General features: G+C 43.5%; 1 protein-coding gene across 1 annotated transcript; it reads right to left on the bottom strand.

The window, feature by feature from the left end:
• Positions 1–412: 412 nt before the first annotated feature.
• ZBTB39 (zinc finger and BTB domain containing 39) lies at positions 413–23,310 on the bottom strand. Its single transcript, XM_073663353.1, has 2 exons — positions 23,180–23,310; positions 413–5,700 (listed from the first exon to the last, which is right to left on the bottom strand). The coding sequence occupies exon 2, from the start codon at positions 5,572–5,574 to the stop codon at positions 3,493–3,495; it is 2,082 nt and encodes a 693-aa protein (XP_073519454.1). The 5' UTR covers positions 5,575–5,700; positions 23,180–23,310; the 3' UTR covers positions 413–3,492.
• Between the last annotated feature and the right edge of the window lie 2,020 nt (positions 23,311–25,330).

Genomic DNA, 25,330 nt, shown 5'->3' with positions numbered 1-25,330 from the left:
CTGAATATTTTTTCCGCTTCTCCCTGGCAGGAAAAACGCATGCGGATTTTACATGCGTTTTTCCTGCCAGGTAGAAGCGTTTGTCAAGCGTTCTTCACATGCATTTCTGAAAGCGGGTTAACAAGCGCTTTCCAAGCGATTTTAGCATCATTTGGAAAAGTGCTTGACAACTTGTTAACACTATATAAATCCATGCAACCGGCATGGATTTATAGTAGTGTGACCAAGTTAAAAAAAAAAAAAAAAAAAAAAAAAAAAAGACTATACTCACCTTCCGATGTCCTCCCGGTGTTTTCTCCGCTGCGTCTGGTCTCTTGCACTGCTCGCGGTGGTGTGAAGGACCTGTGGTGACGTCACTGAGTCATGTGACAGGTCACATGACTCAATGACGTCATGGCAGGTCCTTCACAACACCGCGACCCATACAGCAGACCAGACGGAGGGGAGAAAACACCGGGAGGACATCGGAAGGTAAGTATAATCTTTATTTTTTATTTTAATTTTTTTTTTTTAACAGGTTCTATGGTACCTGGGTCTGGATGAGAGTCTCCTCTCCTCCAGACCTGGGTACCATCCGCACATTGAACCGTGTGATATCCGAATGTGCAGATGCAGTGATGCGGGTGTCAAGCGGTCCAATGCAAGTCAATGGCGGCGATTACGCTGCGTGTCCGCAAAATTAATGGACACGCTGCGTATTTTTCCGCAATGATAATCCGCAGCGGAAATTTCCGCAGCATGTGCACAGCACATGCGGATTATCATTGGGGACCATGGGGCACGTATTGCCAAGCCCTTTTCTTAAGTGTTTTTGCTGCGGAAATTCCGCGGCAAAAACGCTTGAAAAACGCATAGTGGGCACGCAGCGTTACTCATCAGGTGAAAAGAAGACAGTTTTTCCCCTGTCTTCTATCAACACTTCAAAAATGTGACAAAAAAACAAAAACATGCAGCCATGGTTTTGGCAGCTGGTATGACAAGTCTAAAGTCTGCAATTATTTTTTTTATTTTAGCTTTGTTCCCCCCTACATGAGGATTAAAGAGGCTCACTTTGAACAGAAGAAAAAATGGATTGTGAAAATCATACTACTCTTTACCAAATCATGTCCACCTACTCTAGAGTCCAGAAAGCTCTTTTCTACCACAGGAAAAATCTCTCCTCAAACTCAAAAAACTGTACACATTTGTAGGAGGTTGGTTATTGTGCTTTTGAGGTCTACAAGGTCTGAGGTATATATTGTATCAGAAATGTACCTTATGAGTAGATTCAAGGACTATCACAATTCCACGTACAATGTACATTGAAGATCGCTTGTGCAGTGCAAAAGGCAAATCCATCAGAAATCCACTACCACATACAAAGTTACCAAATCTATCAAAAATCTACTACTATGTAAAAAGTAGACCAACTTAAAGGGACTATCAGCACAGAATGACTGTTCAAACGAAGTCTCCGTGCTTCACGCCAGGGTCAATCATTTATATACACCTTCCCACTTGCTTGTTTTCCCTCTATCTCCACCCTCTATTCTTTGATTGACAGCTCTGGCTTCATAGAGTCAAACAAAGGTGGAGATAGATGGAAACTAAGCAGGTGGAAAGGTGTATTTAAATGATTGGCCGCCATGATTTAATCAGCCATCAAGTGACTTTAACAGCTGCGGGTGCAGCGGTGATCCACCCGCGGCTGTTAACCTGTTAAATCCTGCTGTCAATCACTGACAAAGGGATTTAACAAGCGCCAGAGGAAAGCGGGTCTCAAATCCCTCCCACCGGCACCCGTGTCACGTGATCGCAGCGCACCAATGGGTTGTCATGAAAGCTGGGGGTCTGCAGAAGACCCCCCCCACCCTCCTAGCCTGTCATTGTAAATCTCCTGTGAACACTGGCTTGTGGCTGAAGCTCATAAGAGATCATGATTTTTGCAAGTTATGGGGAGGAAAAAATGAAAGCGCAAAAATGGAAAATCGCATGGTCTTGAAGGGGTTAATTTACATTTACCACAACCCTCCTCTGGGTCCTCTAAGGTCAGAGCTGTGAAACAAGACAGAAGAAGAGATGAATGTGAATCAAGAGGGTAGGAGGGTGCACTGAACTGTTTGGCTATGCCAAGAGTGAACCGAGAGCTCGTGCTTGCTTTAATAGTCATTTAATGCTGACAGACGCTCTTTAAAGAAAAAGCCCAGCTATCAAATCATTTTACATTGGTTACTTACACTGAGAATACCAATTGCATACTTATTATTGGGTTTTGAAAAATGTTGTTAAGGAGTTGTCCTAAGAACAGCATTTATCATCTATTACTGAACGGATAAAAAAAAATGTATTAAATCAGTGCAGGTCTGACCACTGGTAGCTCCACGAATCCCAAAAATAGGGATCCCAAAACGTTATGTCATTGGTGTGTCGGCCATACATCAGCATTACTACTCCATTCACACAGGGGATATATTCTCATGATCAGAGCGGTTTTCTGACCTTTACTATGATGGGTGACCCGTGTTATGGGTTAATCTCTTTCAGATTCATCAAGCATTCATTTTCCTTTTAGTTGCGTATCAGTACTAATAGCATATCTAAACTTCTTCACTTTGGGAAAAAACTAGGCTGTCACATAATTGTGTAATAATCAAAATCTGTGAAGCTTGGACCTATTAAAAGGGAATCAGTCAGCAGGTTTGTACAGATTGTATTAAAACGACAGGAAGCTGTTGAACAAGTGACATCCGAGGAATCAGGCTCTTTGCTTCTACATTATGATGCTCTCGGATTATAGTAGAAACCTGCTGACAGATTCCCTTTAACATGTTTGCACCAGTTAGTGTATTTATTGTTGTATTTGCTGGGAAATTTCCTTGTGAATATTATAAAGGTGAACAAACCTTTTAAAGTTATATTTGGGCAATAAGTTTGTGTTTCTTTGGTAAATGTTGACATATAGTTTCTTAAAATGAAAGACATATGCAAGTAGACATTTTCACACTATTTTTCGTCAAAAGTCCACCACAAAAAAAAAAGGTCTTATTGACACGACAATTGGTGCGATAATATGCAGCACGCAACTGGGCACCTACTGTTAAGAGTACAGAGCCATGTACCCCGATAGCCAATTTCTCATTTTTGACTGGAGTTTTTCTTCTAAAAATTAAATGGTATAAAGACCTTTTTACAATTTATGAGGAGCTAGAACTCATAATAAAACGACAAAATACACAATGTTCTCCAAAACAACCCTTTTTCTTTTGCTGGTATACTTTGCTACATTCTGAAGTAGACAATGACATTATCTATTGAGACAAATTATGAAAACATGGAAAAAGGTGGTAAAAAAACAAACAGACAGGTAAAAGGATAAATTAAAAAATAAAATTAAGAACACAAACACACAAAAAACACATTGTTTTAGTAGAAAACATTTTGACAAAGACAGCTGAGGTGGGATTGATTTAAGATAAACTAACAGCTCTATGCCAAGTTTCTCCTCAGCACGCATCAGCTGTCGGCACTCTTGTCTGTTTCTTTGGAGTGAATTGTATACATAAATGTTTGGTCAATGGTGAAGTCTGCAGGCAGGTTGCCTCGGTGCACTGCAATGTGCTCGCCCATGAGGTTTAAAGTGGAGCTGTAGTGTCCACACACAGTACATCGGTACATTAGAGCCCCTGCATGGGTCTTCAAGTGGCACTTGATGGTAGAACGGCCTCGGAAAAACTTGTGACACACTTTGCACTGATACGGCTTTTCTCCGGTATGAATTCGACGGTGGTAATTAAACTCACTGGTGTGAGAAAAGCACTTTCCACAAACCTTACATGTGTATTTGCTATGAACTGGTTGTCCAGTCACTGAATGATCATCTATTGAAAAATCCTCAGGAACTTTTCGCTTTGCCATTGAAGCTTGAAGTTGCGTAAATTCAGAATATCCAGGACGATCTGCTGGAGTACTACCACAACGATGCTGGTTCAGGTGCTGTCGGTAAGTTATTTCAGACTTGAAACCTTGGGTACAAAGATGACAGCGAAATAAAGCTTCATCTAAGCTCTGGTGGACTGTCATATGTTTCTCCAGTAAGTGGCGATCAAGGAAGCTACTAGCACAGACAGAACAGGAGAACACAGATACAGACATATGAGATAGGACATGCCACATAAGACCACAAAGTGTTAAGTGTCGCTGCTCACACAATCCACAGGACAAGTTCTTGGTGTTAAGATGCTCCAAAGCATGAGAACGTACAGAATGAAAATCTCGTAACATGGTCCTATGACATGCACCACATGGCAACTCAGTTCCCATTGATCCTACAAATGAATTCACCTCCCCGGGAAGAGGCTGACCTGGATGAACAATTATATTATGTTCTGATGTAACCCCTTCTTGTCCTCTGTGAAGAGTGAGTTGCCATTGGCTGAAAAATTTGTCTTCACACATATCACAAGAGAAAAGAAAAATGCCAATATGCGACAAAACATGAGTAATCATAGCACCCCGGTCATGGAAGCGGGCCTGACAAACTTTGCAACTACCGTTCCGCAGCTCTATATGTTCCCGAGCATGTTGGCGGATAAGCTGCAGGTTAGGTTCCAACACTTTCTTGCACACTTGGCATGGCATGGCTTTGCCACTTCGACTTTCTCCCTGACCAAATAATAACAGCTCATCTTCGCTACCATCACTCAACTCAATGACTTCCCCAGATGGCCCTGAGTCGTCATCACCTGCTTCATCAAACTGTAACTCTTCCTCTTCTAATTCATCAAGGTGGAGATCACCCATTGCTTCAAAACCCCCAGCAGATTCTTTAGAATTTCCACTAACAGAGGAGTCTCCAGGAAAGTAACCAGTTTTGTTAAAATCACCATTGTGTTGAGTTTTATAAGGTGGGCAAGTACTTGTTGGAACAAATCCAGTGTTCACTGAGCAATGAGAGGACTGGAACCTTGCTGAGGTGCTCTGTTCTTCAGTTTTTGCCGGCAGTGGAAATTGTTCCGCTTGATTCACAGTTGCCTCTTGGTCTTCACCTTTGAACGAACAAATTCCATCTCCAGGTGTGTTAAAATTTTTGTCATCTATAGGAAGAATGTGATTATCCAGTCCATTGCCCTTAGAATCTACTAGACTGGGTTCAATTGATGCTCCGGAACGTCCCTCACTAGAGGAAACAGAGCACTGATATTTCTGACCTGAGGAACCCTCAAGATCAGGAAACGTTGAATGACAAGCATTTATTAAGTCCTCCATGCCAAGCTTTTCGGCAACTTCATAGATGACTCCCACATTAATAAGGTCAGTATATAGCTCTGAGGTGTAGATAAAGTTTAGCACTTTCTCAAAATTGGCTGCTGTGATGAAGTCCACCACATATGATCGAGCAACATCTAACTCGGTGCTTGAGAACAATTTTTGGAAATAAACTGTGGCAGAACCAAGCACAGCTTTATGTGCGGCAAAAGTCCGGTTTCCAACAACGATATTAACATCACATAGTGTCCCTGACAAACGACACTTATTCAGTTCACGTAGCAGATTGCTGGGGTGGTCGCTGCTGTTTAGTTTGATTCTCATACCCATCTTTATATGCGAGAGTCAGGAGGTACGGCCTGTGCAAAGCTATCACACCTGGCTCTTTAATCGGATTACTTCTTCCACATACAGAGAGGCACCTCATCCCCGTTGTATTGAGCAGTGAGAACGTACCTGGAAAATACAAAGCGTGAGAACTTATACAATGTAAAAACTGACATTTTTTAGATGGAATATAAGATGGCCTATTGTAATAAAAAAAAAGTCCAACTAATATTCTATTTGGTGGGGAATAGGAGGGTAGCATAAAGTTAATTGAAAACTTAAAAAAAAAAAAAAAACACAGTATGCTTTGAGACTGTTTCAGGCACATGGTATGTAAACCGATTTATGAAGTGTGTCTGACATCCATTACTTCCACTGCTGTATGTTTGGTACCTATTCACACTAACTAGCAAGGGCTCAAAAAATATCCATCCAAAGCAGGGAACAAAGAAAGTTTGCCATGTTTGATTATTTAAAGAAGATCTATCAACTTCCTGACAACCTCAAAAGTAAAATATGATGAAATATAATCCTCTCTAAAATAACTACAATTAGGAAAATAACAAACGATCCTCACTTATCTATTGAAAAAATCTCTGATTCTATAAGGGGAATCTGTCAACAGGTTGTTGCTACACGATCTAAGAGCAGAATAATTTAGGGGGCAGAGACCCTGATTCCAGTGATGTGTCACTTATTGAGCTGCTAAAATCCCAGTTTTATCTGCTGCAGATCTAGCAGTTCTCTGATTGTTGAGCTCTGAAAAACTTGCCCACATTATCTTTCCTCCCATGTATAGTGTACAGAAAAAGCTGCCAATCAGTGGTGGTGGCAGGGTTATACAGAGCTCCTGAGTATGGAGGGCTACATGGCAACAGGCTTATTAGCCCTCTAGGGATAATCACCAGCTTATAAAACAGGGATTTGATCAAACCTACACTAAGCAGCCAAGTAAGTGATACATCACTGGAATCAGGGACTCTGTCCCTACATCATGCTGTTTTCAGATTAGGTGACAAAAACCTGGTGACAGATTCCGGTTAAGAGAAGAAGACTAACGTTAGCCCAAGTCGAGGCTTTCTTAGCTCACTATTTAATTAAAGAGGACCTTTCACCAAATTTTTCATTTTGTACTGGACACACAATGTAATAGTGGCTGTAGAGGAATACAATTTTTGTTGCAGAGATATCAGAGATCAAAGTAAACAGTAATTATTTTTCCCAAACTCCAAGTGGGCATTACCAGAGAGATTTCACTTCTTATTCTGACGCTGACCAATAAAGCAGGCAGCAACACATCGGGGAGAGAAGAACACGCCTCATAATAGCTCAGAACAAGCTCAGTGTGAGACATGTATTGCCAAACAGTCTCCTCATTGCAGTGAGATGGCATGTGACTTGAGTGTGATTAACTGACAGCTTTCATCTCCAGCAGTCAGTGTGGGGTGAGGTGCAGTATTGGAGAAGTAGAGTCTCATTACAAATATTTCTAGTAGCGCTTCTCTCAATTTCAAATTTGCTTTACTGGCAGAACCAAATATACATTAGTATTGCCAAAGCAAGTGTAGTGTTGCCAACTCTGCTGTACCGCCCCTCCCCCAACACTGTCTGCTGGAAATGAATGGTAAAAGCCATTAATCATACTCAGGTCTGCTGTGCTCGAGCACATGTAATTATTCTGCAGTGAGGAGAGCAAACCAGGTAATTATTTCACACAGAGCCTGTTCTAAGCTACAGTGGTGGGCGCGTTCTTGTTCCCCTTGTATGTGAACCCCTGCTTATGATTAGCAGAACTGGTGGCACTATGAGAGAACTACTAGAAGCAGGGCTGTGGAGTCGGAGTCCGTGTCTATTTTGGTGGAGTCGGTATAAAATGGACCGACTCCAACTCCTAAAATATATAATAAATTGGGTACAGTAGTTCAATGCTGTGTGTGGGGAATATTTTTTCATAAGAATTTGGTAAAGTTATGAAATGTCCTATAAATGTCTGTCCTATTCCTGATCTAAGGGTCTAGATTTTTAGCGGAGATGAATCTGTGTTACAGTAAATTTATCACTTATACATCAGCCATGTATGAGGGAGTCGTAGAGTCAGTGTCATGGAAATTGAGCAGTCGGAGGTTTGGCTTACTGACTCCACAGCCCTAACTAGAAGTGTTTGTAATGAAACCGCCCACACACCGACTGCCAGAGGTGAGAGCTGAAAGTTGTCAGTAAATCACATGCAGATCTGCTGTGCGCCAGCACGTCATCACTCTGCAATGATGGGAGCAGACTGACTTTCAATACATGTCTCACACTGAGCATGTTCTGAGCTATTGTGGGGCGTGTTCTTCTTTCCCCAGTGTGCTTATGCCTGCTTATGATTGCTCAGCATCAGAAAAAAAGTACACACCAGTGCTGTGGAGTCAGTATAAAAAGGACCGACTCCTAAAATACACTACTCACAAAAAGTTAGGGATATTTGGCTTTCGGGTAAAATTTATGGAAAATGTAAAAAGTTCATGCTACAGTGATATTTTATCATGAAAGTAAGGCATTTAAGTAGAATTTCCTCATCTCAAACAATTTATTGAAACAAAAGCCAACAACAGTGGTGGGTATACCCCAACAAAAATTGTCAATGTCTCAATAACTTGTCATGTGTCCTTGAGCATCAATTACAGCTTGACAACGACGTCTCATGCTGTTCAGCAGTGGAGTTATTGTCTGCTGAGGCTTGGCATCCCACTCTTCTTGAAGGGCGGCCCTCAGGTCATTGAGGTTCTGGGGTACAGAGTTACAAGCCTCTACATGGCGACTCAGCTGATCCCATAGGTTTGCTATGGGATTCAGGTGTGGAGAAAGCCACTCCATTTCAGGTACCTCATTCTCCAGCAGCCATTCCCAAATGATGCGACCTCAATGAGCTGGAGCATTGTCATACATGAAGATGAAATGAGGCCTGTGTTGTTCGTGCAGAGGCACAAAGACTGGATTAATGAAGTTATTCAAGTAGTAGGGGCTTGTCACTGTACCATTCACAAAGTGTAGGGCAGCTCTGTATATACTAGACACACTTGCCCACTCTAACACCACCACCAAAGGCTCGTCTGGTGACAACAGTAACTGATTCACAGCGCTCTCCTTGACGTCTCCAAAATCGCTGGCGGCCATCACTTCTGCTCAGTGTGAATTGACTTTCATCAGTGAACAGCACTGAGGCCCAAGCAAGCCGATGACACCTGTGCCTGGTTGTGTGTAAAGGTAGCCTTGCAGGTCGTCCGTCTAGCACACAGACCACACTGATGTAAATGATTTTGAATGGTGTGACGTGACACTTCAGTGCCTCTCGCCTCTCTTAAATGAGCCTGGAGTTGTGTGGCATTCATCATCAGGTTCCGAAGGGCATTGTTCACAATGAAGCGGTCAGTGTGGGGTGTGGCCAAAGGATGTCCACTTATCTACCTTTCTGTGACTCTTTCTGCCTCTCTGTATCTGTTTCAACCTTCTGATGACACTCTACGCTCAGTGGCCACTTCTGTCTGAGAACCTCCTGCTTGAAGCCTAGCAATGGGGAGGTACTGGTGATCAATTGTTAGGTGTCGTCTTGGTCTCATGTCAAAATGTTAACAGCATGATGTGGAGGACTGTTTAAATACAAATTCTAATTGAAGCTCAAAATTTATTGGGCGATTCATGGATCAAACACCTGTTGTGAATTTTGCCATTAAGTTCCTTGTTAGAGCACAGCAAGTTGCACAAAAAGTACTGAAACATTGAGCAGTTGGACATGTGAGTTGAAAAGTTTAGAAAAGGTCACATTAAGTTCACCTGAAAGGTCAGAGGGAATTTTAGGATCATCCTGAAATTTCGCCCAAAAGCCAAATATCCCTAACTTTTTGTGAGTAGTGTATATAATAAATTGGTACAGTAGTACAATGCAGGATGTACTGTACATTTTTTAATAAGAATTTGGGAAAGTTATGAAATGTCCTATAAATGTCTGTTCTATTCCTGATCTAATGATCTCTGCTTTTAGTTGAGATGGATCTGTGCTGCACTTTATGTACATGCTCAGTAGTAGGACAGTGCTGTGGAGTCAGAGTCGTGGAGTCGGGAGTCAGGGAAATTGAGGAGTCGGAGGTTTGGCTTACCGACTCCACAGCCCTGGTACACACCCCCAGTAAAATCTCTCTGGTAATGGCTATTTGGGCTTAAAAAAATAGTTTCAGTGCCAAATACTTTGATTGCTAATAGCTCTGCAAAAGAGAGGCAACATAAGAAAAACAAAACAAGGGTTTATTCTGCTTTGTAGCCATATTATATCATCTGTCAAGATCAGCATGAAAAGATTGGTGAAAGGTCCTTTTTAAACAGCGCTGTGAGACGTCCGGCTTCTAAGCTGGGAGATACTATAGTGTATAGGACTTGGAGTGTGCCGCACGGAAACACAGGACAGTCCCTTATTTCAAGATGAATCGCTCTCTGTGTACTTTGGCTGCTGGCTTTGTATAATTTGTAGTCAGATTCACATTAAAAGGATTTCTTCATGAGTGCACCCCTCCTCTGACTGCTAACTTCCTGTTTGCCAGGGGCGGTGCAGTCCTAGACTAATGACCGTTTTTCCATACTGGAAAGGTAGCTTTGCCTCCGCAGCATGGGAGAAGTGGAAAGGGACAAAGGATAGTTGCATCCAACAATCTTGTCAGCTTCAGAGCGATGCGAGCAGACTCTAAAAGCGTAGAGCCTGCATGCAGCGAGCGCTTCTTGGCTATGTAACCTGCCACTCAGACTGCAGGGTGGCCTGTAACCTAGGCAATGAGTTGTACACTGGAAGATTAAAAATTCGTCCATCCTTGAGAAAGGAATTTTACCCATTTAAGCACTTGAGACAACCTTTCTGTTTACAAGCAGCTGTCTCCTTATCAGACTCATTGTTTAGAAACAGCTATGTTCTCCTACTGTAGAATAACCCTTTAGAAGCAGACATATCTTCTTCCTTTTGCTTGTCTACAGAATACACAGAGACATCTTACTTAAAAAAAAAAAAAAAAAAAAAAATGTTCACCCGATTTTCCTTTCATCCAATTTACTTCTCATTGGAATGCATTGGTGAAATAATTTACAATGTTTGTGAATCTGTTTAGCTGAATTTAAAAGGGGAGGGTGGAATAATAAAGAAAATATCAATCAATTCTCCCCTTGTAATGGCAAATAAAAATAATAACTGAATCCTAAGGCTGTGTGCCCACGTAGCGTTTTTCAAGCGTTTATGCTGCGTACAAAAATCCGCAGCATGTCATTTAATTTTGCGGAAGTGCAGCGGAACTCCCGCCATTGACTTGCATTGAGACGCACAGAAACCGCGACTGTACATTTTTACAAGCGGCTTCTATGCGTCTCTATGTGCGGATGGTACCCAGTTCTGGAGGAGAGGAGACTCTCATCCAGACCTGGGTACCATTGTACCTGTAAAAAAAGAATAAAATAACAAATAAAGTTTATACTCACCTGTCCGGCGTCTTCTCTCTGAATGCCAGCAGCGCTGAAGGACCTTCGGTGACGTCACAGTCATGTGACCGCAGGCCCTTCACCGCTCTGTCTCGCGATATGCCGGCAGCCGGGAACCAGCGCTGCAGCCACGCCGGGGCCTCGGGGGTGAGTATAGCTTTATTTGTTTTAATTTTTACGGTTCACACTGTATAAATCCATGCTGTTTGCATGGATTTATACAGTGTGACCTAGTTGTCAAGCACTTTCCAAGTGATGCTATCGCCTGAAAAGTGCTTGTCAATCTGCATGCGGAAACGCATGTGAACCCGCATGTGGATCCGCAAGTATTCTGCAGGAAAAACGCATGCACAATCTGCATGCGTTTTTTTCTGCCAGGGAGATGCAGAAATGCTGCAGAAATTTTCTGCTTCATTTCTGCATCGTGGGCACATAGCCTAAATCCTGCAGACATAAGCACAGCCCTCCATTTACCATTCAGACGCTGTGCAGAATCAGCGGTCCATCACAGTCGGTGTCTTTCAGAGAATCTCACCAGATTTAAAGCTCACTATGGTAAAGCAAAACTAAAATCTGCTCACTGTCCAAGCGAAATAAACTTCCCTAAAATACATATTTGAGAAAAGTCTCAATTTCATTTAGTGTCACTTCTTGTGTTTTTGTCAGAATTGATATTAGTTTTAAGATACCGTATATTCCGGCGTATAAGACGACCTGGTGTGTAAGACGACCCCCCTACTTTCCTGTTAAAATATAGAGTTTAGGATATATTCACCGTATAAGACTACCCCTTTTCCAACGCATACCAAACACCGGTAAAAATTAAAAAAAAAACAGATTTGAATTTAACATGGTCCTTTTTTAATTTAAATTCTTATGACATGCAGGTATATAGCAGGAAAACTGTCACTCATAAACATATTAAAATAGGGGGGACCCCACGTCATTTTTTGGGGGGTCCCCCATTCTAATAGCTAGTAAAGGCTAGGTATTCAGCTGGGGGCTGATATTAGTAGCCTGGGAAGCTCCGTGGGTATTACCCCCTTCCCAGACTTCAAACATCTGCCCCAGCCGTCTGCTTAACCTCCGCTAGAGACTATAATGATGGTGGATCCCACGCCAATTTTCTTTTTAAAAAATCCTTTATTTTAACACTAAATGACAATTGAGGGGTTAATAAAGATGCAGTCCCTAAATTATTATTAATTTTGTAATTAATTTTTCCCAAAAATGTTGACGTGGGCTTCGCCATATTTTTGTGTCCAGCCAGGTACAGCAGGCAGGAACGGGCTGCCCCCAACCACCAGCTGCCTATTTGTACCTGGCCGGACACAACAATATAGGGAAGCCCTTTTTTTTTTAATTATTTCATGAAATAATTTAAAAAAAAAAGACGTGGGGCTTCGCCCTATTTTTGTGTCCAGCCAGGTACAACTAGGCAGCTGGGGGCTGGAATCTGCAGCGCAGGGAGGCCCAAGCTTTCTGGGCCCCCCCCGCTGCAAATTGCAGTCCGCAGCCACCCCGGAAAATGGCGCGTTCATAGAAGCGCCATCTTCTGGCGCTGTACCCAACTCATCCAGGGCCCTGGTGCGGTGGCTCACTGGGTAATAAAGGGGTTAGGGCCAGCTTGGCATTATCAGCTGGCCCTAAGCCCGAAATTCATGGGGTCACGCCAATATTAGACAAGACCACCATGAATTTCTAGTAAAGTAATTAAAAAAAACACAACACCCAGAAAAAAGTCCTTTAATTGAAATAAAGACACAATTTTTTAATGTTCTAAATTAAACCATACTTACCGTCACGCCCATTCCAGCTGAAGCCAACGATCTCCTGCAATAAAAGTAAAATAATAAAGCAACCTCATCCTTACCTTTCCATGGTTCCCAGGACCGGTCCAGCTCTGCTACATTCACATGACAGGCTGCACCGCAGCAGAACGCTGCCGTTCAGCTTGCCATGCGGCAGACACTGAGAAGCGTAGGCATGCTTGTGCTCCTCAGTGTCTGACTGTGACGGCATCCAGATGAGCCGAGATCATGTCCAATGAACTCGGCTCACCTCATGCACGTCACTGACAGCGTGGGAAAATTCTCCTGCTCCCCGCATGCGCAGTAGAAGTTTCCCACGCTGTCAGTGACGGACGTCCAGGAGGTGAGCTGAGTTCATTGTCGGCTCATCTGGATGCCGTCACAGCCAGACACTGCAGAGCGCAAGCATGCCTGCGCTTCTCAGTGTCTGCGGGATGACAGGCTGGATGGCGGCGTTCTGCTGCGGTCCAGCCTGTCATCTCGATGTAGCAGAGCTGAAGCTGTCGTGGGAACCATGGAAAGGTAAGGATGATGTTGGTTTATTATTTTTCTTTTATTGCAGGAGATCGTTGGCTTCAGCTGGAATGGGCGTGATGGTAAGTATGGTTTAATTTAGAACAATAAAGAATTGTGTCTTTATTTCAATTAAAGGACTTTATTCTGGGTGTTTGTGTTTTTTTTAACTTTTACTATGGGGTTAGTAATGGGGGTGTCTTATAGACGCCTCTCCATTACTAACCTGGGCTTGATGTCAGCTGGCATTATAAGCTGACATCAACCCCAACCCTATTACCCCCTGCCACCGCACCAGGGCAGCGTGGAAGAGCGAGGCTAAGTGCCAGAATTGGCGCATCCTATGGATGCGCCATTTCTGGGGCGGCTGACGGCTGGTGTTTCTAGCCTGGGAGGGGGCCAATATTCATGGCTCCCTTCCTGGGCTATTAATATCAGCCCCCAGCTGTCTGCCTAGCCTTTGCTAGCTATTAAATTAGGGGGGACCCCACGTCATTTTTTTTGGGGGGTCCCCCATTTTAATAGCTAGTAAAGGCTAGGTATTCAGCTGGGGGCTGATATTAGTAGCCTGGGAAGCTCCGTGGGTATTACCCCCTTCCCAGGCTTCAAACATCTGCCCCAGCTGTCTGCTTAACCTCCGCTAGAGCCTAAAATTAAGGGGAACCCCACGCCAATTTTTTTTTAAATAAATCCTTTATTTTAACACTAGATGACAAGTACAGTAACCAACACTATCACTGTACTTCATATATATGTGACTGACATGTTTCTATCTATCTAATCTATGTGTGAAGCTCTATTCTGTCTGTTATAAATTGTCGGGTACCGCTGCTGAATTGCCGGCCGGCTTTTTTAAAGAGACGGTGCATGAAAACACTATTATTTGTTTTAATAAATCCTTTACACTAAATGACAAGTACAGTAAGCAATACTGTCACTGTACTTCATATATATGTGACTGACATGTTTCTATCTATCTAATCTATGTGTGAAGCTCTATTCTTTCTATTCTAAATTGTCGGGTGCCGGCTTATGCCGCTGCTGAATTGCCGGCTTTTCATATATTGTCACAGAAGCGATGCGAACTTCCCTGCTCCGGACACAGCGCAGCGCTTCTGTGACAAGTGAAAGCTGTCGGCACAGAAGCCCTGCGCTGTGTCCGGAGCTGGGAATACGCAGCGATGTGTCAGTTTCAGCACAGAAGCGCTGACTGTCTGGACCTACCGCCGCCGTATTTTAACTCCCTCCACCTTATATTAACTCCGACATGGCAGGGATACGGCCACGGCAGCTTATTAACACCCCCAGAGTATCCCCGCATGTCAATTTCTGAAAGTTCAAAAGCATTACCGGCGTATAAGACGACCCCAGACTAGACAGAAGATTTTTCAGTCTTCAAAAGTCGTCTTATACGCCGGAATATACGGTAATTTTCTTCCATACATAATTCTAGAAATCTGAAGAGACTGCTGAGGTTCCAGAGTTCAAGAACACTAAACTTTCAGAAAGACTAAGAGATGATTTTATTGCCATCAACTGGGACAATGCCCTAAAAATAAAAGTACACAAAGCAAATGGGACACTTTTATAAGCATCCTAAATAAGACCAGTGCACAATATATACCCTATGGGAATAAACAAGCTAGAAATAGACAACCACTATGGCTAAATAGAGCTGTAAGAAGCAAAAGAAATGTCAAAACGAAAGCATTTAGAGAACTAAAAGGAAGAAGGCAGGGACGAGGAATTTCAATGCCAAAGAAAGTAAAAGTAATCTAAAAATATTAAATTTACTTAGTAAGAAACTCAAAAATTATAGTGTTGGCTTTCTCAAAAATAATCTGGGTGTAATGGTGGAAGAGGATGAAGAAAAGGTCACTCTACAATATTTACACAAGAAAATCTCAAGAAAGACAACATGATTATGGATATTATAAATTCTCCATAAAAAAAACAGCGGGAAGTACAGCGCCCAATCAAAAACACCAAAGTTAGACAAACCACTGGGCTTGGATTGTATACACCCCAGAATACCGCAGGAAATAAGTAACGTGACTGACAGATCATTAGTTCTAATATACTGAACAAAATATAAACAACACTTTTGTTGAGTATATTAAAGTGAACCTGACAGTTAATACTTCCCATAGATCGGGCAGAATTTAAGTATTAAACATTGGTTGTATGATCTCAGCGTTTCAGAGAAAAAAAAATACTTTAAGGCTGTGTGCCCACGATATGTTTTTTAAGCATTTCCGAAGCGGCAAAAACGCTGCAGAAAGGCTTAAAAAACGCATGGTAGTAGGCCTGCCATGTCCCCCAATGATAATCCACATGTGCGCATGCAGATTATGATTGCAGAAAAAAAACGCAGCACTACCAATTATTTTGCGGTAGTGCTGCGTTTTCGCGGCCATTGACTTGCATTAGAACGCATGCATTCCGCTTCACTAGATAAGGACATGTGGAATACATGCGTTCAATGTGCGGATGGTACCCAGGTCTAGAGGAGAGGAGACTCTGCTCAGGAACCGGGTACCACAGAACCTGTAAAAAAAAAAAAGAATAAAATAAAAAATAAATATTATACTTACCTTCTGGCGGCCCGCGGTGCGCTCATCCTCCCATGCCGGCAGATCACGATGGACTGAAGGACCTGTGCTGACGTCATAGTCCTATAACGGATCACGTGACGCTGATGTCGGCAGGTCCTTCAGTGTACCGCTGCCGGCAGCCAGGACGGAGCGAAGCAAGACTGCGGGGGCCATCAGAAGGTAAGTATAGATTTATTTTTTTATTTTTAAACATTCTTTTACGGTCACACTATATAAATCCATGCTGTTTGCATGGATTTATACAGTGTGACCAAGTTGACAAGCACTTTCCAAGTGATGCTAAAATCGTTTGGAAAGCGCTTATCAACCCGCATGCGGAAATGCATGTGAAGAACGCTTCACATCCGCATGACCCTGGCAGGAAAACGCATGTGGAAAACGCATGTACAATCCGCATGTGTTTTTTCTGCCAGGGAGATACAGAAACGCTCAGGAAAAATCCGGAGCATTTCTGCATCGTGGGCACATAGCCTAATAGCCGCCACGGACTGAACTGTGCTGAAGACTAGTCGGGTATGTGGGACCCGGGTGGCTTCTCCCCGCCCGCTGCCTTGGATTGACAGCTCTCTTCCTGCATGCGCGTATAAGCAGAGACCTGTCACTCCAGGACAGTGGTAGGGGATAGGCTGCTGAGGACACGTCTGTCCGATAAGTCTACAGCACGGATCAGTCCCTAGCAACTTAAAATATGCTTTTCTCTGAAACACCACATCGTCTCAAAGTCAAACATACCTGGCTGAGATTATGCAGCCAATGTCTGATGCTTGCTGCCCGCTATCAGACTAATTTGATGAACTTGTATGAGGACGCAAGTTCCAGACTGGACCAAAGCAAGGCTGTGGATGTGCTATATCTGGAATTTTCAATGGCATTTGATATGGTACCACATAAAAGGTTGGTATATGAAATGAGAACCATGGGACTGGAGGGAAAATATGTGCAATTTTATGAAATCTTTTTTCCTAGACTTGGCGACCGGGGGACGCCAAGAAATGCCAGTCTATATGCTTAATTTAAATATCCCCCCCACTCCCCTGACCGCCCCTGCATGTCAGAGGGCCCTGTGACATACAGTCTAGGGCTGCACATCCCAAGCATGCGCAGTGCGCCTATAGCGTAAGGCGCATTTTTTTTCTCCCTGCCCTATTTAACTGAACTGCTCTAGTGCGCAGGCGCCGGGGAGTCACTGTGATTTCCGCTCTAGTGACCTCCGGCATGTGCAACAATCAGGTTTGGTCCCCACTTCCTCCCGGCATCCTGCTATCACCTGTATGCCCATATTAGAGGTCTGATAACTCCCAGGGGGTGACAGATATCCTTTAATAGTGGGGTAACCCAGGGATCAGTATTAGGCCCTCTGCTTTTTAATACAATTATTGACCTTGTAGAGGACATATTAGCAGATGATACTAAACTCTGCAAGATAACGCAAAAAAGGATAATCTTACAGACTTGAGGTGAGAAGCGACAATTGAAGATTAATGTAAATAAATATAAGGTCATACACTTGGGTAAAGGAAATAATATGTATAATTATGCCATAAATGGTAAAAGAACAATGACAGGCTGCTGCTACCATGCCAAATAAAATTATGGGATGCATTAAAAGGAAATAGACGCTGATGACAATAACATAGTTTTGCCTCTAAATAGGTTACTAGTGCGGGCACACTAAGAATAAGGTGTACAATTTTGAGCTCTGTTGCCCGCATGCGTGGGGAACAGAGGGTCATAGCGGATGTGCAATGAAGCTGGTAATCACACAGCCTCACTGCGCAGGAGCGGGACAAGCAGAAATGCGCAAGCGCCCCAATAATATCAGCGCTTGCCAGGAGCAGTATTCAAATACATGGGTGGCGGCATCAGTGAGTGAATGCGGTGCTGCCCATGACTGAATAGCAGAATTACACCCCTATGACTGAACGAGCAGGTAGGATATAAGTACATAAAAGATTATAAAATCATTATACTACCACCAATTTTAATGAAAAAAGTTTGTAAGTCTAAGAGCCCACGATGCAGAAATGCTCTGGATTTTTCCTGAGCGTTTCTGCATCTCCCTGGCAGAAAAAACGCATGCGTTTTTCCTGCCAGGGACAAGAGTATGTCACGCATTTTGCACATGCAATTTCACATGTGGGTTGTCAAGCGCTTTTCCAAGCGATTTTAGCATCACTTGGAAAAGTGCTCAACAACTTGGTCACACTATATAAATCCATGCAACCGGCATGGATTTATATAGCGTGACCAAGGTGATAGTTAAAATGCATCCGGTGTCTGGGGTGGCTCGCGGTGGTATAAAAAGACCTTCCATGACGTCATTTAGTCATGTGACAGATCACGCGACCGCTGACGTTGGCAGTCGCATTTTCTGTCACATGACTAAATGACATCATGGAAGGTCCTTTTACACCATCGCGAGCCGCCGGGGAGCCAGGACGCACCGGAGAGAAGACCGGGGGCCATCAGAAGGTGAGTATAAGGTTATTTTTTAATTTAAATTCTTTTTTTTTTTACAGGTACTATGGTACCTGGGTCTGGATGAGAGTCTCCTCTTCTCCAGATCCGGGTACCATCCACACATTGAATCGCAGAATATCCGCATGTGCACATGTAGTCATGCGGATATGAAGCGATTCAATGCAAGTCAATGGCGGCGAAAACGCAGCAATTCCGCAAAATTAATGTAGTGCTGCAGATTTTTCCGCAATGATAATCTGCAGCGGAAATTTCCACAGCATGTGCACAGCACATGCGAATTATCATTGGGGAACATTGCAGACCTTCGACCAAGTGTTTGAGTGTTTCCGCGGCGGAATTGTTGCTGTAGAAACACTTAAACGCATCGTGGGCACACAGCCTTAGTGATGCACACTGCATCACTAACAAAGCAATGGGGGCAGTATAGATAGAAGCTAGGACATGACAGGTTCCCTTTAAACTGCACACCAAAAAATTAGACATCTGGTACAGTCCTTGCCCAATCTGTACTGTAACATGTGCTGACCATTCCTCTAATGATACCTGCTACACACTCCTGTCATACTGATAACACTAGAGAAGAATGTCCTGACAGATGGAACAGATTTCTATTAGTCAGATGACTGTCCTCATAAACATGAGTTTTTAAATAGCTCCACAAAAAAGGCAGTATTTAGCTGAGCATAACATGGGTGCTATTTTGCGCATATATACTACCGATGCAGCAACAAGTTCACGACAACCCAAAAGGTATGGTTCTCCAATTCCAATTTTGATGAAACGTGGGAGGTTTGGAAAATACAGGGTCAGAAAGGCACGTGTATGGCTATGTGCCCACGATGCAGAAATGCGCAGGATTTTTTCCTGAACGTTTCTGCATCTCCCTGGCAGAAAAAAACGCCTGCGGATTGTACATGCGTTTTCCTGCCAGGGACATGCGGAAATGGAGCGTTATCACTGACATTTCCGCATGCGGGTTGTCAAGCGCTTTCCAAGTGATTTTAGCATCACTTGGAAAGTGCTTGTGACAACTAGGTCACACTATATAAATCCATGCAAACGGCATGGATTTATATAGTGTGACCCGAGAGAGTGGTAAAAATAAATGTATACTTACCCTCCGATGGCCCCCGGTGTCCTGCTTTACACTCCGTTCTCCCTTGCTGACAGCGGTGGATTGAAAGACCTGCCGAAGTCAGCGTCACGTGACCCGTCACATGACTCTGACGTCAGCGCAGGTCCTTCAATCCACCGGGAAGCAAGGAGGAGCGCAGCGCGGGCCGCCGGAAGGTAAATATACATTTATTTTATTCTTTTTTTTACAGATTTTTTAATGGTACCTGGGTGTGGATGAGACTCTCCTCTCATCTACACCCGGGTACCATCCGCACATTAGAACGCTTGGATTACGCATCTACATATGCAGTGATGCGTAATCCATGCGGTCTAATGCAAGTCAATGGCGGCGAAGACGCAGCACTTCCGCAAAATAATTGGTAGTGCTGCGTTTTTCCCCTGCAATGATAATCCGCAGCGGAAATTTCCGCAGCATGTGCACAGCACATGCGGATTATCATTGGGGAATATTGCTGCCCTTCTACCATGCGTTTTTAATGCTTTCAGCAGCTGCAAAAACGCTGCAGAAACGCATTAAAAACGTATTGTGGGCACACAGCCTTATACAATATCTAAAAATGGCCTTCGTGAACGCAATAAATTAGGTTGAGAGATTTAGGATTATGGCTAGTGTTTGTTATAGGGGCGGAAAATAAGACGCCTTTACAATACCCAAATTAATTTGTATGAAAAAATATTTGCAGTTTTGGCATTTCTGTAACTCACGCACCGGTGTGTGTAGACCTCTGCCAATTTTTGCTTAGAATCACTATTTGATCCAAAGTTGCATGAAGGCTGTGGTGTATACAATTCATACACAGTATGTTGTACACGTTATTTCACTCTAGTAGCAGTTTGCAGTGTGCAGTATATATTAACACCATTGTGGAGGACTAAGAAATATTGTGTGGCCTCTGTTTCTACAGAGTGAGAACACAAGCTCATGTTTGTCAAGAGTTCCGGTATTGTTCTGTGTAAACCTAGGCTTGTATGATAGTTTTATGTGAAAATATACATTGAATGCTTTTTTAACAAAAAAATTCCCATTTGGGTCACATGTATGCGAAAATGTACAGGGTTGTCAATACAGACAACAACAGTCTGAGACAATGGTCACTGAGGTGCATCACTGCTCCATCCACACAAGGACATACGGTACCTGTATCCCCACATGATAGAGAGCTATTACACGTGACCACTGCTCCATTCATGGTCTATGGGAGTGATGGTGACTACTGCTCACTTGGATCGACAGTGATCACATATGTGAAATACAGCTCCATTCACAGGGACCTTGGGACACCAGTTCTTGTTATTGATGGGTGTCCAACTGCTAGAGCCCAGGGCTGTGGAGTCGGAGACCATTTTGGTGGAGTCGGTATAAAATGGACCGACTCCAACTCCTAAAATATATACTAAATTGGGTACAGTAGTTCAATGCTCTTTGTGGGGAATATTTTCTCATAAGAATTTGGGAAAGTTATGAAATGTCCTATAAATGTCTGTCCTATTCCTGATCTAAGGGTCTAGACTTTTAGCTGAGATGAATCTGTGCTACAGTAAATTCATCACTTAAACATGAGCCATGTATGAGGGAGTCTGAGTCATGGAAATTGAGGAGTCGGAGTCGAAGGTTTGGCTTACCGACTCCACAGCCCTGCTAGAACCCTCACCGATACCAAGAAAAGGAGTCACAAACATTTATTGACTATTCTGTTAAAAGCCAATAAATGTTTTGTTTGATAACCCTTACGAAGGGAACGGTCCATATGTTATGCTGCAATCCCCGATGCAAACAGTGACAGATGCTGATTCCAGCTTTGTGTCTGATATGTGCACTTGTGATGAACCATCGGTCACATTTACAATTGTTATTTAGCTACAGTATTCACATTGATTTGTGATGAAGGATAAGCTGTCAATCAAAGGTGTCAGGGTGAGGATAGCCTGCATCTCATAAATATGAAGGATACCCCCTCACAGTGCAATAATATTGTTGCTACTAATAAACTGTAAATTTCACCAAATGCACATCATAGACATACCAGACAAGGCCAAAATCAGCATGTCAGTCACTACCATATACTGTTCTCTATGGTGGCAGCTTAGTCTCGCCTGAGTATTTCTTCTATAGTACTCAAAATGTCACATTTTTGTAATATAGTTCCCTAAAATATTTTCATCTTTTTTTTTTTAACTCAACTGATGACTAAAGACCCTGAGCAATCCCATTTCATTAAAGGGGTGGTCCGTCACCTAAAATGTATTTTCTAATATCTATCCTTACACTCTAACCAACTTTTGTAACTAGCTTTATTACACAACACCCTACACTTCTCCCCATCAAACTAATCACTAAATGTGTTATTTTTTACTGTACTTCCTGTGATGTTTCGTTTGAGAGGAGTTTCAAATGTGACGAGACAGGAGGCTGGGGCTGCACTTACTCCCCGTAATGTCCAACGCCCCTCCTGCAACAGGACGTCACAGGGGGCAGCACTGCAGTTACTCACTAGTTTCTTGCACTGCCACCCCCTCTTAAGACCGCGTAGATCCTGGGTGATGGATGCTGTGCGAGATGCGAGTGCAGAGCTGGCACTCTTTTCTGTCTACGCTGCCACCGTAGCTTCTAACTGAAACACGTTGTCAGGGGACGGAGATAGAAGCAGTGAGTGACACTAACACCATCCTCAAACGAATCGTCAACAGGGAGCGACGCTAGTCACTCACAGCTTCTATCTGTGCCCCCTGACAACGACTTCTTTCACAGAAGCTGGGATGCGGGCGCTGCACTCACATCTCCCACAGCGTCCATCACCAAAGACATCTTCAGTGACGTTCTGTTCTAGGAGGGGTGATGGACGCGGCAAGGGAAGTGACTGCAGCCCCAGCCTCATGTGACATCCTCTCAAACAAATCGTCACAGGAAGTGCAGTAAATAAACACATTTAGGTATTACATAGGGAAAAGTGTAGGGTGCTGTGTAATAAAGCAAATTACTGTGGTTAGTGAGTAAAGATAGTTAGAAACACATTTTAGGTGCCGGACCACTCTGTTAAAAAAAACAACCCTATTGAATAAACTTTTATGTGCTTTCAAAAGAGGGGGGGGGGGGACCCAGACAAAATACTGTGCCTAAAATTAGTTTATACCATGACCGTCGCGCTTATTTAAACTGGTAAACCCCTCAGTAACACATCTTATCACAAGTAACAGAACAAGGGGAGGTGGTCAGCAGGACAGAGACTTACAGCACTCAGGACTAGTGCAAAGGTGTACGCAGCCCCCATAGTTATGTCTGTCAATATATATACATATAACTAGCAGACATAGCCGTCCCTCTGCATGCTGGGGCTTGTAGTCCTTCCACAGTGTAATAATAGTGTACAGCTCTGGACAGAGGCTTCATCTATTCCTAGGAGTCTGGACGCAGATGTAAACAGACACCCGGGCACGGTGCCCTTCTCTATGTGCCAGCAGCAGCAGTCCCGGGCACTCAGAGTCTCTTACACCGCAGCTGTACTCGTGTGCAGTGGAGAGGACCCAAGCTGTGCACGAATAACCGGGGAATCTTACCGAAAACTCCTCGGTGCCTCACCGGCCGGATAACACAAAGGCAGCTCGGTGGATCCGGCCTCCGTACAAAAACGAGAGCACCGTGCTCCGAAACAAGAGCGCCATCATCCTGCGACCTACGGGGCGTGAGAAAGAACAGCGCCCTCTAGTGTGTGGAGGCTGTGGTACAAGTGCTCCGCAGTCACCTCTGCCGAAGTGTTAATACACAGGTGCGTAATGCCAGGAGAGAAGCTGCGTGCAGAAGCCGGGAAAGTGTTACATCATAGCTGCTGGGGTAGGAAAGATCAAATAGCTCCATATTATTGGTGCATAGTATTAGTAAGCTGCGACTTGTGGCCTTAGGTGCCCTGAGGTTGCAACTTCTAACTGGGCTAAACCTGAAAAAGTGGCAAAGCATGCTGGGAGTAGTATCTGGAGGCTGAGAGGAAGAGTGTGGAGCTTCTTCATCACACAAGGGGACATTGCCTTAAAGGCGCACTCTGGAGATTTATTTGCTTGTCTTCCCCCTTACAGCTCTCATTAGTATGTGTAGAGTGCACTCAGTTGGCGGTCGCCGTCTTCTGCCCGTTTCAGCGCCGCTCCGGTGTCACGTGACTGCAGCGGCGTTGGAGATGGCCGAAATATTTGAATACACAACACACTAATGATTGTTAATTAAAATAATATTTAGAGTGCCCCTTTTAGGCCACGGTCACACGTTCTGTGTTTGTAAGAAAAAAACAGGAGTGGGTGATAAATCCAGAAGTGGTGACGTGTTTCTATTATACTTTTCCTCTGATTGTTCCACTCCTGGTTTTGGCTTAAAATACTGATGGAAAATACTGACCAAATACTGAATGTGTGAACGTGGCCTTAGACTGATGATCATACACTGGAATAAAATGTGCCAAAATTGTTAAGAGGTGAATGAATGCATCTTGATTAATTTGGAGCATTTCGGGTAGCCCCGGTGCTATAACCAAAATCTATGACCTAACGAAAATTTCCGTTACAAGCTACACCAGTTATTGGCAGAAATTATAGTAAATCTGTTGTACCCCATGTCCTCATACTAAGTCTTTTCCACTTTTTAGAAAGGGTAAGGGCAAAAAACATGGGCACAGATCCCTTCATACATATTCACCAAAATCTGTAACTGCTGTTTTCTTTGGCAACATTCCCACGGTATTTATTTGAGTTTTTGATGCAGATTTTCTGGACCTTTTACTTTCCCATGATGAGGTTTTGATGATGCGAATTTTCGGCACCTTTTAGGTTTACTTTACCACGATGAGTTATTGCTGAGTTTTTGACGTGTATTTTTTCTGCACGAAAAACGCCGCCTCCTACATTTTCAGCAAGGTGGATGGGATTTACAGAAATCTCCAGCCCACTGCTTTTTTTTATTTACGTTAGATAAACTAACCTGCGGTGCGAGTTTGAATTCCGCAACATGTCAATTTCTCTTGCGGGTACGCTGAGTTTTATGTGTAGATTTTCCCCAAAGAATTGAATTAGAAGCGCAAAATGCACAGGTAAAAAATGCACATGCGGAAACAAAGTAAGGCTGTGTGCCCACGATGCATTTTTTAAGCGTTTCCGCAGCGCCAAAAACGCTGCAGAAACGCTTAAAAAACGCTTGGTAGAAGGCCTGCCATGTTCCCCAATGATAATCCGCATGTGCTGTGCACATGCTGCGGAAATTTCCGCTGCGGATTATCATTGCGGAAAAAACGCAGCACTAACAATTATTTTGCGGAAGCGCTGCGTTTTCGCCCCCATTGACTTGCATTGAAACGCATGACATCCGCATCATTGCATCTGTACATGCGGAATCCACGCGCTTGAATATGCGGATGGTACCCGGGTGTGGAGGACAGGAGACTCTCCTCCGGACCCGGGTACCATAGAACCTGTGAAAAAAAGAATAAAATAGAAAATAAATGTTATATTTACCTTCTGAAGGCCCCTGCTGCGCACGTCATCCCATGCCGGCAGATCGGGTGGACTGGAGGACCTGTGCTGACGTCATAGTCATGTGACGGCAGGTCCTTCAGTGTACCGCTATCTGAAGGACCTCCGGGGGCCATTGGAAGGTAAGTATAGATTTATTTTTTTATTTTTTACCATTCTTTAAGGTCACACTATATAAATCCATGCCGTTTGCATGGA

This window comes from Phyllobates terribilis, unplaced genomic scaffold, assembly GCF_046119375.1.
Source record: "Phyllobates terribilis strain yellow unplaced genomic scaffold, ASM4611937v1 Scaffold_2__4_contigs__length_985480577, whole genome shotgun sequence".
Classification (NCBI taxonomy): Eukaryota; Metazoa; Chordata; class Amphibia; order Anura; family Dendrobatidae; genus Phyllobates; species Phyllobates terribilis.
The sequence above is the reverse complement of the archived record's forward strand: the minus strand, read 5'-3'. Positions and strand labels throughout refer to the sequence as shown.